At 40.3% G+C, this 13,985-nt stretch overlaps 1 protein-coding gene across 2 annotated transcripts in view; it reads left to right on the forward strand.

Annotated features, from left to right (window-relative positions):
• The first annotated feature begins 1,192 nt into the window (after nucleotides 1–1,192).
• PIK3R3 (phosphoinositide-3-kinase regulatory subunit 3) overlaps nucleotides 1,193–13,985 on the forward strand; it is a 129,773-nt gene continuing 116,980 nt past the window's right edge. Inside the window, exon 1 of one of the 2 annotated variants that reach the window (XM_019449447.2) lies at nucleotides 1,193–2,024. In XM_019449447.2, coding sequence (XP_019304992.1) covers nucleotides 1,919–2,024 — 106 coding nt within the window. In that variant the 5' untranslated portion in view covers nucleotides 1,193–1,918. The remainder of the gene's footprint in view (nucleotides 2,025–13,985) is intronic. The other variant, XM_053895849.1, reaches the window with a different exon arrangement.

Genomic DNA, 13,985 nt, shown 5'->3' on the forward strand with positions numbered 1-13,985 from the left:
TGTTTTCTGCCGTGAGCACTCGAGCTGAGGGGCCTGCTGTGGCTCCTCACTATTTATTTCAGGTGTGGGGAGTTACCTCTGAGTTCAAAAGTCCTTGCGTGGGAAGCGCAGAGGAACTGCGAAATACCTCCTTAAGAAAAGTCTAACCTCAAGGGGAGAAGCCGGGATTGGGTTCCGGTAGCTGCCTGGGAAAGCTACAGGGGGGCATGGGCATCTCATCTCACGGAGTGGTAACAGTCCTGCAAGTGGGTTTGGGGGACCTTTTCTTTATATGGCAACTTATCGCGAGGAGTGGGGGCTGCCCAGCACAGTGAAGAGGTCTGTGGGGAGGGATTCTGCCCGGGGACCTCCTAAGGACCGGAGGAGCCCAAATCCCTCCAGGTGACAGCAGGCGCCTCTCTCCGTCCGCTCCCCTCCTCCGCGGCCAATCTCCGGGCAGAGGTGTCTTGCTCCAGCCCGTCTCCCTCCCCCCCACCTCCCCAACTCGTCCGGCCCGTCCCAGCCTCAGCGGGAGCCCCGCCTGTCTCCGGGCAGCCAGAGCCCCTGAGCACTCGCCCAGCCTGTCAGTAACCGCCGTTTGCGCTTTCTTTCTTTCTTTCTTTTTTTTTTTTTTCCTCCTCTTCTTTTCTTTCCCCCTTCTGCCTTTGTCCCGCTTAGTAACTGGGCTTCGACCAATCGCCGCCTTACCGGCCAGCGCCGGCTGGATCCTGATTGGCCTACTTGGGGCGCGCAGCCGTCTCCCGCTCCTTCGCTGGAGCAAGGCAGACAAAAGACGCAGGCTCCGGGCTCCGGCAACCCGGCTCAGCCAATCACCACGCACCTTATCCTTTCTTTCTACCCCCTCCTTTTCTCTCGCAGCTTCCCCCCCGGCCTGGCTCGCGTGCTCCCGGCACTGACTCCTGGCGTGCGGCCAGCGCCCGGACTGTACCATTTTGATTGAGGCTGGGGGGAAGAGAGGATCGATGATTAAGAAGCCAAAGCCCAGAAATCGTTGGGGAGAGTTGAAAGTCGAGATGAAGGACGGTTTTCTGAACAATTTCTCAGGCACCTGATGGAATCCCCAGTACTTCGGTCGGAATAGAGGGGAGGAACAGTAGTTATGTTGCCTGTCCCCCCTGCCGGGTGCGGTTGGGTGGCGCCTCAGCGGGGGAGCGTGAGGCGGGGGAGGGTGTCCCCCTCCGCGCCGTTAAAATGAAACTCTAGTGGCTGGAGTCAGGGCAGAGCGTGAGGGGAGCCGGCACAGGCGGGCTTGCTTGCAGCCCAGCGGGAGCGGCCAGCCGGGCAGAACTAGCTGGACTTTCCGACGGGCCCCCATCCCGAGGCTGCGGCAGCTTCGGTTCCGAGACTGACTGGAACGGAGCCCGAGTCCCGGCCCCTGAGGGGATCGCTCTCTGCAGACCAGTGGGACCCCGAAACTTGAACGCAATACCTACTCCCTTTTTATGCCTTCCTTTGTCACTTCCTCACCTTTCTCCCAGCGCGTTCTTTTTCCCCCCTTTTCGTTCTCCCTCCCTCGAAGGACACAAAAGTGGCTGCCGAGGAAAGATTTGGAGGCAGTGGGAGCTTTTCTCTTCGGAGAGCGACCGTGTGGAAAGGATTTTTGGGAAGCAGCTTTCTAACACCTCAGCCCTCCTGCCCCCCCCCCCCCCAAGCCTCTCTTTACCTCTCTGAGGAGAAAAAGCCCGTAGATTGAAAGTTCGGGGGGCATCTTGCTGGGTGCTGTAAGAGGAAAGTGGGGGAGGACCCCGTCCTCGTCCCGGTAGTTGGCTGGACTTGTACCGGCCGTTGGAAACCCCGAAGTGCATTTCCGTGTGGGACTTTTATAGATCTATATTTTTAGATTTTTAAATATCAGATAAAAAAAAATATATATATATGCTTTCTATATATTTCCTGACGACCTGCCCCTGACAGCGCGATGTACAATACGGTGTGGAGTATGGACCGCGATGACGCAGACTGGAGGGAGGTGATGATGCCCTATTCGACAGAACTGATATTTTATATTGAAATGGATCCTCCAGGTACTTGGGAGAGAAAAAGAATCTTGTGATGGGTCTGATTGGTATATAACAAGACCTTAGTGATGTTTTCAGGGCAGAAGTGTTCCTGGGAGCTCTAGGTTTGGGATGAGGGGCAGATTTGCAGTTAGAGCTGCAGTAAAACTGCTTCTGGTTTACCCGTTTAAAGTTTGCAGTTAGGACCCCGATCCTATTGTCCTGCGAGGGTGGGGGTGGGGGCTGGAGTGGGGGTGGGAGGAGAGACTCATTTCTTTTACTTCTTTTTGCCTATGCGTGTCGTTCAGGTTTTTGTTGTGCACCCCCCGGTCCTCCCCCCCCCCCCCCCTTAAAGATCTTCTACCTGCATAGGATGCTTTATATCGGAGCCTTGAAGTCAGCCTTTCCCTTTAGGGAAATTCTTTAAAGCTTGTCGTTTCATACGTTCGTCTTATTTGATTCGTTGTGTTCTACCTTCGTTAACTTCTGAAACTGGGTTGCCTATGTGATAATTCATTTTAAGACCCCCCCGCCCTTTTTTTTTTTTCTCTTACAGAAACCAAATGCTGGTTAGTGATTTTCAGGGATTGGGCGTTTTTATTCAGTCATGGTCTTAGCGTGAGGTTTTTCTTCTCGGAATATAGTCGCTTAGAGAGATCTGCGTGCAGTATTTTATTACTCTTTAATTTATGGTAATTTAATTTATGGGCTAGGGTTTAATGTAACTTCAATTCTTAGAGCAAAAAAAGGAGGAACCTTCTTTTTTGTGTGTGAATATATGTGATGTGTACATCTATGTTATAGGTTCAAATACACATAATGTAAAGTATACATATACTGTATTTTTAGTTCAGAGCTTTGTCTGAGACCCTTACAGACATTTTGTGTATCTGGTAGGAAAGGAAAAGGAAGAGAAAATGGAAAAGTTGGGTCATTTTTTTTCTTTAAAGTCTAACCTCGTTTTATCATTATTAATTGTCAGATTTTCAAACCCTTTTTTGCAGTTATAGATAGTGCTTTACATAATGATTTTGAATAAGTAGAGGGCCTTTGTGAGTCCTTATTTTTGTTTAGGATGACTTGATTATGTCTTTTAAAAATGTGTCATAGCTAAGCTTACGATATAAATCATGTGTCATTGGGGAACCTCAATCATTATAAGACTGTATATTTCTGGAACCTTTGAAAGGATTTGGAGCCCATGCAAGTGTAATGAGGTATAACTGTTGTAGAATGTATATAGAAATTATTTCTTGTGTTCTTGTGAGCAGTAAATTATCCTTTGTTTTTTTTCCAATTAGAGTGTTGAATGATGCTATATAAAAACTAATATTAAATCAACCTTTTTTACTCTTAATGATTCCTTAGAATTTTTCTCTTTTCCCTTCATTTTGGAGCCTTCTTTATTTGCTTTTGTAATTGTGACTGCAATCCAGATGCAGCTTTTCAGTGTTTTGCAAAGTTTGTAAGATTTGCCACCCATCTATTGTGTGTATTTTCCCCTTTGTTCCCCCTTAACGGTAAAGCATCCTTTCTATTAGATGCATTTGTCATTCATGTAAATGGAAATTTAGTACATCATTGGTTCCTCTTGTAAAAAGTAAAGTTAATAATTCTAGATTTCTGTTATAAGAATTATATATTCACACTGCCTCAGAATCATACTGTATCCTAGTATCTTGCCTTGCAGACATACAAAGGGAATTTGTTGGGCGGAGAGGTGAGTGGGGAGGAGGGGAGAAAATGAAGAAGGCACTAATGTTTGAAAAATATGGGCCTCAGAAAAATATCTGCCGAGTTGTCCAAAAATGATTTTGAAAAAAGTTGACTATTGTAATTATGTAGTGATGTGGGTCTTACAAGGTTGCATATAAAATTCTGATCCAAACTTTGTGCATTACATAGAAATAAACTTTTGAGTTTTAAAATGATCATCCTTGGATAAAATTTTGCATACAGAGATTCTATTCAGAATATTGGAAATATGCATGTGCTCTTCTTTATTACCCATGTTGTAACCTTAATGTAGATTATGGTTGGTTATGCCTAACAGCTTTTTATAAAGGATGCACACTTGAGTATGCTGGAATATTTTCTGTGATGTAAATGGTTTTTAATGGAAATAATGTGGACGCCGGCCTTGTTTTGTGTGGTAAATTAAGGTTTTGAAACATTTAAAACTAAGTAAATTATTAGTGAGTAGGTTGCAGCATGTCTTGTATCTTCATTTTCCTACCGTCTATCCCAGATCAAGCTCTTATTATTCCCTGAACTGGACTGATAGTGTACTAACTGTTCTTGTTTCTACTTTGTTCAATCCACAGTATCATTAAAGTACCATCCGATGATTTGCGTCCCAGTGGTAAATCTTCCAATGACTTTGAAAATGCTTCAGTGGCTTTCCTTTGCCTATTAAAAAGAGTCCCAGATTGCTTATCTTGTCATATAAGTCCGTCTTTTTTGCTTCCAACCTAATTTTCCAGTCTGGTCTCTTCGTGGAGTCCATCACAAGTTCTGTGGAAGCTATTTTATACTTGCTGTTTCTTGAATGTATGCTTTTTCCTCTGGTGTTGCTTTTCACTTCCGTTGGTTACTTGTTGAAATCTTCTATATGTTTAGGGTCTACATTATATGCCTTCTTTGCCAGGATATATGTTTCCTGATCCCTTCTGTTAGAAGACATCATTTCCTTTTCCTTTCTTTTCTAGCACCTCTCAGAACTTTTCATTCTGTCTGTGGAGTAGCTAGCTTCTGCATTTACGTATACTTGCCCCAGTGGAATTGTCTTCCCATCAAATTATGAGCTTCTTAGCTTGCTCAGGGTCTCGCAAGCATAGACAATTTAATAAATATGTGTTGAATTAATAAATACCTAAGGAGCACCATTTCTTTCTAGCCTGTAAGTGCTTTTCTACTTAAGGTCCTTGGTCATCGCATTCCTTGGCTATTGCAGTAGCCTATAGTTAAAGGACTTGATTTCGACAGCTGTTGACTTAGGGCCCTTAACTGTAACAAATATTACAGTTTTAAAAATACGGTTTTCATCTCCATTTTAGACTAAACCATAAATGCAGTTTATAATTTACCTATTATTGCTTTCAGTTGCCTGAAAAACTATTTTCCAAAGGTGTTTCTTTAGCCTATTTTCAAAAACTACCATTACCATACATCCTAAAGGTTTCTAATAACTGCATGGATTGCTATATCTACTATAATTTACTGACAATGTAAGTAAGACAAACTCCAAATGGGAGTTTGATGTCAATCTTTATGTATTTCTCAGAAGCAATAGAAATACTGAACTGTTTAGATGAAACAAAAGTTTTTATTTTGGAAATGTTAAGAGTGTGGTACAGAGAATTGCTTATGAGCATCTTGATTAGTCCTGTTGTGATTTGGGAATCAGGATTATTCCGTGATAGAACAGTTGCTGGGTAGGCTTCTCAAAGAGCCCTGTCTCTGGTATAGGAATTATTGGAAGATTACAGATATACAACTGATCATAAACTCATATCCAAAGCTTATAGATAGTGGTGTATTAGCTAGCACTGTAGTTTTGACATTGTTATTGGTTTTTTGGGGGGAAGATCTAACAAATGATTTTATTATTTAAATGAATTCTTTTGCTAAAGATTGTAGACTTTTTTTGTTCTTATCAAGAAGAATTTCTGAAATTATCTGTACGGCAGCAACATCTCTTCAGTAGTAATTAGAAAATTAAAAGCATTTATTGGTAAAGTATGTATAGGAAGATCTAGGAAAGTGGTTCTCAATATTTTTTTGGTCTCAGTATCCCTTTTATACTCTTACAAATTATTGAGGATCTCAAAGAGCTATTTACTGATATTTACTGTATTAGCATAATACAGTAAAACAAAACTGAGAAATTAGCAAAAACAGAAATTAAAAAAAATTTAATTCATTAAAAACATTACATGTTAACATCTTTTAATGTAAAAATAACTATATTAAAAAAACAAAAGTAAGAAGAGTGGCATTGTTTTACATTTTTTGCAAATAACTTTAAAAAAATTTTTTTTTAAATGTTTATTTATTATTGAGAGACCGAGAGAGACAGCGCATGAGCATGGGAGGGGCAGAGAGGGAAGGAGACACAGAATACAAAGTAGGCTCCAGGCTCTGAGCTGTCAGCACAGAGCTTGACGCAGGGCTCGAACCCACAAACTGTGAGATCATGACCTGAGTTGAAGTCAGACGCTTAACCGACTGAGCCACCCAGGCACCCCGATTTTTTGCAAATAACTTTAATGTCTGCCTTAATAGAAGACCTCTAAGTTCCCATGTCTCTGCCTGTATTCAATCTGTTGAGATACCACAGGTCTTAGTCTCTGGAAAACTCCACTGTACAGATGTGAGAGAATGAGGGTGCAAAAGACAAATAATGTTTTAGTATTACTATGAAAATATTTTTGACCTCTTGGACCCTCTGAAAGAGTCTTGGGGATACAGAGTGGTCTCTGGATTACACTTTGAGAACTACTAGTCTAGAGGTTACATAGTTTGTGACTACATAGTTTGATGGTCAACCTAGGAAAGTATTTTCTGACTTTTTTGAAGTCAGATGAAAAGGTTGTTTCAGGAAACTTACTTGCTTATTCTGGCATACTTGGTATTTTCATCCTGGTGAAATGTAGATTAAGTAACATTCTGGTGGAGAACTGGCATACTGGCCCTGTGGTTGGGAAAATATTTGCTGAGAAACACACTGAATAAATAGGTCACCTGCCACCATGTGGTCCTTACTGTTAGCAGGTTGGTCATTCTACTTCTGTGGTTGAGTATTTCCCTGTAACTGAACATTTGATGAGCTAATTTTTTTTTTTAATATATGAAATTTATTGTCAAATTGGTTTCCATACAACACCCAGTGCTCATCCCGAAAGATGCCCTCTTCAATACCCATCACCTACCCTCCCCTCCCTCCCACCCCCCATCAACCCTCAGTTTGTTCTCAGTTTTTAAGAGTCTCTTATGCTTTGGCTCTCTCCCACTCTAATCTCTTTTTTTTTTTTTTTTTCCTTCCCCTCCCCCATGGATTTCTTCTGTTAAGTTTCTCAGGATCCATATAAGAGTGAAAACATATTTGATGAGCTAATATTATATAAATTCTTCTCCTCTGTGTGGTAAGATATTTCTTTTATGAGGTTAGTGTCCTTTTTAAAATAATACTGTAGTGTGGGACAAATGTTAGTATAATCAAATGATGTAAAAGCCATGCCAAATTTGTTTACAATTTCTTATTGAAAAAGACTAGTCATTCCTTTCTTTTTTTAATTTAAATTTTTTTTTTTTCAACGTTTTTTATTTATTTTTGGGACAGAGAGAGACAGAGCATGAACGGGGGAGGGGCAGAGAGAGAGGGAGACACAGAATCGGAAACAGGCTCCAGGCTCCGAGCCATCAGCCCAGAGCCCGACGCGGGGCTCGAACTCACGGACCGCGAGATCGTGACCTGGCTGAAGTCGGACGCTTAACCGACTGCGCCACCCAGGCGCCCCTTTTTTTTTTTTTTTTTTTTTTTTTTTAATTTTTTTTTTTTTTTCAACGTTTTTTATTTATTTTTGGGACAGAGAGAGACAGAGCATGAACGGGGGAGGGGCAGAGAGAGAGGGAGACACAGAATCGGAAACAGGCTCCAGGCTCCGAGCCATAGTCATTCCTTTCATTTAACATAGTTTATAGTATACTTATATTTCATTAGAATATGGTAATTCTCCATTTAATAATGCTTTTTAAATTCATTCTCATCATTGTTTTCATGCTGAATACCTTTATATTTTTCTTAGAATGTAGAAAAGATTGGACATGTTTATGGTCACCATATTTAGGAAGGTAGGTAGAAAAATAATTACAAGTATGTCTGTGTGATACTGTATAATCTTATTGATTTAAAGGGGGATGCAGCACGAGTGGAGTAGAAAGGACACAGGCTTGGAAACATAATATGGGTTCCAAACCTAGCTCTGTGTCTTATGATTACCAAGGTTATATGGCTAGAACTTAACCTCTTTGAGCATTGAGAAGCAAGATGCCAGTGCTCTTGAAAAATTGAATTTTAATACTCTACTTTTCAGAGTTGTTCTGGGGATTAGATGTACTATATCAACATCTAGCACAGTGTTTGGCACCTACTGTACCCAATTCATTGTAACATGTCTTTTTTTTTTAAGTTTGTTTGTTTATTTTTTTTAGTCATCACTACACCCAACATGGGGCTCAAACTCACATCCCCAAGATCAAAGGTCACATACTCCTCTGAATGAGCCAGCCAGGCACCCTACTTGTAGCCTGTATCTTAAAGTATGTTGATAACATGTAATTACTTCAGGTCTACCTCTTTGAATAATCTTGCAGTCAAAACCTTTTGACTTGCTCCATTTTTTTTTCTTCATCCCTGACATTTAAACTGGGGCCATTTTGTTCTTGGAAGAGTTCTCTAGGGTCTTTTCTAATTATGGCATCTCATGAGTCTATGGAAATGTCACTCCAAGTCATCCTTTCTCTTTAGTTTCTGTTGCCCTTGTCTGGTTCCTCATCACCACACATTTGAAATGATTTATAATGAAGGTAATACTTTTGTTGAATAATTTGTTGAATAATTATTTGTTCAATATTGTTGAATAATTATTTTAGACCAAGTGCTGTGTTAAATATTTTTACCTGTACTATTTCTGTTAGCTACATAACAACCTTATGAAATAGGCACTATTATTACCCCACTTTACAGACAGGAAACTGAGACTCTGATGTGTTTAATAACTTAATCAAGAGCCTCACAGCTAGCAAGTGGCAGAGCAGGTCTGTCTTGCTAACACCCTGGTTCTTAACCAGTACCTCCTAAAACTGGTTGCTCTATTTTTAATTTCTTCTTCTCCTCCCCCGTAAATTTATCCTGAACTCTTCAGGTTAATCCTGCTCAAATGTTATTTTGAAATAATTTTTGGCATAATTAGCAGCTATCCATTTTTTTAAGCAGAGGCCATATTCTTAAACTAGGCATACATGGTCTTTAGCACCAATTTACATTTCCAACTTAATTATTAATCCTCTATTGTCATTTTTTTTTAAGTAAACTCTACCCTCAACGTGGGCGTCAAACTCATGACCCTGAGATTGTCACATGCTCTACTGACTGAGCTAGCCAGGTGCCCCCATCTATTCTCATTCTTACTTTTAGCCCAGTTCCTTGCTATCCACTGACTACACTTTGCTTATTCCCATCTCCAACCTTTTGCTTATGCTGCATCTTCTGTTAGATTGTGTCCATCCCTCTCCAATCTACAAATCAGGATCTTTTGTAAGTCTTCTTTCTTCCTCTAAAAATTCTAGCACTGAATCCTGTAATTATCTGGGGCGATGGTCTATTGTTTTGACATAAAATCATATGTTAAGGCATTTAATTGTTTTGTGAGTATACTTTGTCTCTCCCAAACAAGATCAGCTTTTTGAGGTCAAGCTATCAAATTTCTTTTGTATTTTTTTCTTTAAATACCCTGTTCCCAAATATTTTGTGGTCTTAGACCTGTGGACCCAACCAGCTTCATTTTGTGGCTTAAGTTTTAAAATGTTGATAATATTTATTAATCAACGTGGACCTTCAAACTTATAATTTATTCTAACAAAGGGAATAATGAAAAAGTACAATACTTAATATTGTTAGCAAAATTTTATGGTTTTGAGTAAAAGTCATTTTTGAAATTTCGAAGAATTAGAAGTGAGTAGTAAGTTTTTGAACGTTTGTTCGGCTAGTTTTACATAGCACTGGGCAAAATGTAGATTTAAGTTTCCCAGTATGTTACACCAATTAAATTTAGAATGTGTAGGACTTGATTTGGGATTAAAAGGTAAGGTCTGCCATGTAGCCTTATAGGATCAGTTTCCAAATTGCTGGTAAATGGTATATTTGTTGTTTTTTGCAAATATTTTGTAAGTTTGTATAAAGTAAGAGGGTTATCTTATTATTTTTTTTATAAAAGAGACAGTAGGCTAGGTCCAGTCTGCCACATCCTACTATTTTACATGTGTCTTGTCAGTATAAAAACTGCTCTGGGGCCTGTAAACATAAGCCAATGCAAAACTAAAGTCAATACCATGATGTCATACCATCCACCACTATCCAGCCTTGTACATTCTGTTTGTGGGCCAGATTAATTGTTTACCCTTGTCTAAGGGTATAGGGCTACACCTCCAGAGCTTGTGGCTATGTCGTCTTAAGTACTTACTGTTACAGTTTTTATTTATTTTTATATTTGTTTTGGAGAGAGCATGCACATGGGGGAGAGGGGCAGAGGGACAGAGATAATCTTTTTTTAATTTTGAGAGAGAGAGAGAGAGTGTGCAAGCATTTGTGGGGAGGGGCAGAGAGAGAAGGAGACACAGAATCTGAGGCAGGCTCCAGACTCTGAGCTGTCAGCACAGAGCCCCACATGGGGTCAAACACACGAATTGCCAGATCATGACATGAGCTGAAGTCAGCCGATTAACTGACTGAGCCACCCAGGTGCCCCGAGAAAGAATCTTAAGCAGGCTCCATACTCCACGCAGAGCCTAATATGGGGCTCAAGCCCATGACCTTGGGATCGTGACCTGACCTAAAACCAAGAGTCAGCCACCCAGGTGGTGGCCATTTATTGTTTTTTTCGTTTTTTGTTTTAGTTTTCATGTTTAAATTTTCTAAGAAGAAAATTCAATCACAAATCAAAATTTATTTTTACACATTTTTTCTAAGTTTATTTGTTTTGAGAGAGAGAAAGCAAGAGTGCATGTGCAAGCAGGAGAGGGGCAGAGAGAGAGAGAGAGAGAGAGGGAGGGAGGGAGGGAGGGAGAGAAAATCCCAAGCAGACTCCACACTGTCAGCATAGAGCCCGAAGCAGGGCTTGATTCCACGAACTGTGAGATCATGACCTGAGCCAAAATCAAGAGTTGGACACTTAACCCACTGAACCACCCAGGTGCTCCCAATCACAAATCAAAATTTAAAATTTGTATGTGAATTGTTTTGGAAATGCCATATGGAAATGTTTGTGCTTGAAAAATACTACTTTAGAATTTGTTCTTTCATGTGTAATATTCTAACTTTTTAAGAATGTTTATTTATTTTGAGAGAGAGAGATGGTGAGCAAGGAAGGGCAAAGAGAGAGGGAGACAGGGAATCCCAAGCAGGCTCTGCACTCTCAGAGCAGCCTGATGCGGGGCTGGAAAAATGAACTGTGAGATCATGACCTGAGCAGATATCAGGGGTTGGATGCCTGACTGAGTCACCCAGGTGCCCCTGTTTTGGCTTTTAGAAAGAAGTCTGGTTAGTTTTAAAAGGACTATCAGGTGGTTCAAACCTGTTGCAGGCCATTAGTTCAGGACTTGGGTGTAGTCTTTTCTCCTACTAGTAATAAACTGTAAGAGCAGCTATCACATCTGTCTGACTGAAACTGACCAGAGCTACTTTTTTGATTGCTAGGGATCAACCATGAGCATTTAGAGTAGAGTTGCTGGATAAAATACATGTAATGTCCCATGCAATATTTGTGATATACTTCTGAAAAATTGTTTGTTGTTATCTGAAATTCAAATTTAACTGGGTGTCCTGTATTTTAGTTTGCTAAATCTGGCAACCCTAATATAGAGAGAGGCTAGACAGTTGACAGTATTTCCTAGTCTACTTTCCCTATGGTGTTTAGGGATAGATGTGTAACTTGATGTAGTGGGTATCCGGATACTTTCAGTTTACATGATAAATCCAACTGAAATTGGTTTAAACAAAGAGAATTTATAGGTTCATGTAATTGAAAAGTCCTAAGGGAATGAAGGCCCCTGACATAGTTGGATCAAGACTATCAGGCTTTGGTCCTATTTTTCTGCATTTCTCTTTTTTCTGCATTCTCTATCAGCTTCTTTCTCAGGCAGGCTTCCTTGCCAGGACAGGATAACTGCCTTTGGCTGCTGGGATTACATGTTTCCTAATTTCTCGGGGATAAAAAGGATGGTTCCCACAAATATAACACAAAAATCCTGAGCTTGACATTAGATTATCCCCATGTTCCCAAGGATCACTCTTAAAATCTCAACTATTAATTACAGCTTTCTCTGTCTAGACCAGTGGCTCTTAAATTTGAGCATGCATCAGAACCACCTGGAGAAGTTGTTAAAACACAGACTGGTAGGCCGTACCCCCAGAGTTTCTGGTTTTAGTTGGTTTGGGATTGGGTTGTAAGAATTTGTAGCTGCAACAGGTTTACTGATTTGGCTGGTCTGCAAACACTTTGAGAACCACTGTTGTGTCAAATCATGGCCTACTCCTGGAGCTGGGGAAGGGGTCAGTCCCACATAAATACCTTACTAGTGTGGGAAGGAATTAGATACCTTTTGAGGAGATAATTACAATGTCCACTAAGGAAAGGGCTGCTGTTTTTTGTCTATCTAGCTTTCCTGCCCTCTTATTTAGGTAACAGCTTCCTGATTTTTCTCTTGGAACCACTCATTCCCCATTTGTAATCAGTGTGGCTTGAGTTGATCTAACCCATTGGCTTTAATGATGGGCACATGATTCAGGCCTGGCCAATAAGATTATTGCATTCACCTGGCCTCAGTGATATCTCTAATAGGGCAGTGATCTTTATAAGATAGTCAATGCACATTACTATACATTACTATTTATTGTCCTGGTTATTGATATAAAGATAGCATAATCCCTGCCTTTAAGGAGTTCAGACTGTAAGAAGGATGTAGACAAATGCATGTAGTATTTCTCTTGATAACTCCCTTTCTCCTGGCTTTCATCTAATATACATTTCCATTATATACTGTATTGCTTCCTTTATAATTCTTAACCACATTTATTATCAGTTGTTTAGTGTCTTTAGGCACTAGATTAGATTATAGTCATTAGATTATAAATTCCATCAGGATAAGGGCTGAGTCCATAATTAACTGCTGGATCTCCTGTAACTAGCACTGTCTGTGGCACATAGAGGAGCCCAGGATTGAATGAATGTTTTAAATATGAATGAATGTTTTAAGTTATGTTTATAATCGAAAAATATAGAAACAAAGGGGATGATTGGTTTACTAGTGGGTACCGCAGATAGAACAGCCTAGGTAAAAGGCACAGGGTTATTAAAACACTTGATGTATTTTGAGAACTGAACGTAATTCAGTTTTGTTAAAACATGATGTATGAGGTGGGAAGTGGTGGTAGAGGAGTGTGAAGAAGTAGGTGAGGGCCAAATCATGAAAAGCCCTGAATGCTTACACCTACAGGTTGGGGAGCCATGGACTGATTTCAGTTAGGGAAAAGAATATATTAGCTGCAAAGTGAAAAATAGATGGGAGGAAAGTGAGATTAAAGAAGGAAAACTGGTTAGGAGGGTATTTCAGTAGAGATGAAAGATGCTATGAAAACGTAAGGCGAAAAAAAAATATGCAAGAAGCAGGGAGATGGAGACCCTGTGCACAGAATTCATGTGGACTCATATGGAGGTTTCCACTGTAAATTTGTTTTAGCAACAGAGACATTGTATTAGCCAGTCTTAACTACTGACCCTAGCTCTGCATCCACACCTACTTAATATTTGTAACTGGAGATTGTATTTTTATTTTCTAATCATTAAATAAAAGAAATATACTCCCTCCCCCTCCCCTCCCCCCACAAAAGCCTAAGATAAAGTAGCGGCATTGAGAATAAATAGGAGAGTTGTTTAAAAAGTAGAATTGAAGGGACATAGAGACTATCTTGAGAAAAATGAAAGAATCTAGAATGACTTATTTTACTGGCTTAGGAGATGGTACTATAAACCAAGAGATGCAATTTAAGAAGGAAGGACAGGTTTGGATCATATGGCTTCTTAAAGTGAGACAGAGGTTAAATAAAAAAGCTTTTCTTTTGGAGGGGTTCTTTTTCTCTTAGGCTTTAGTGGGGGAGGAAAGGGGAATGCCTTCTATTGCTTTTAGGTTTTGAACCCAGAGCAGATGGTA

This window comes from Panthera pardus, unplaced genomic scaffold, assembly GCF_024362965.1.
Source record: "Panthera pardus isolate Hobbes unplaced genomic scaffold, ASM2436296v1 HiC_scaffold_11, whole genome shotgun sequence".
NCBI classification, from domain to species: Eukaryota; Metazoa; Chordata; class Mammalia; order Carnivora; family Felidae; genus Panthera; species Panthera pardus.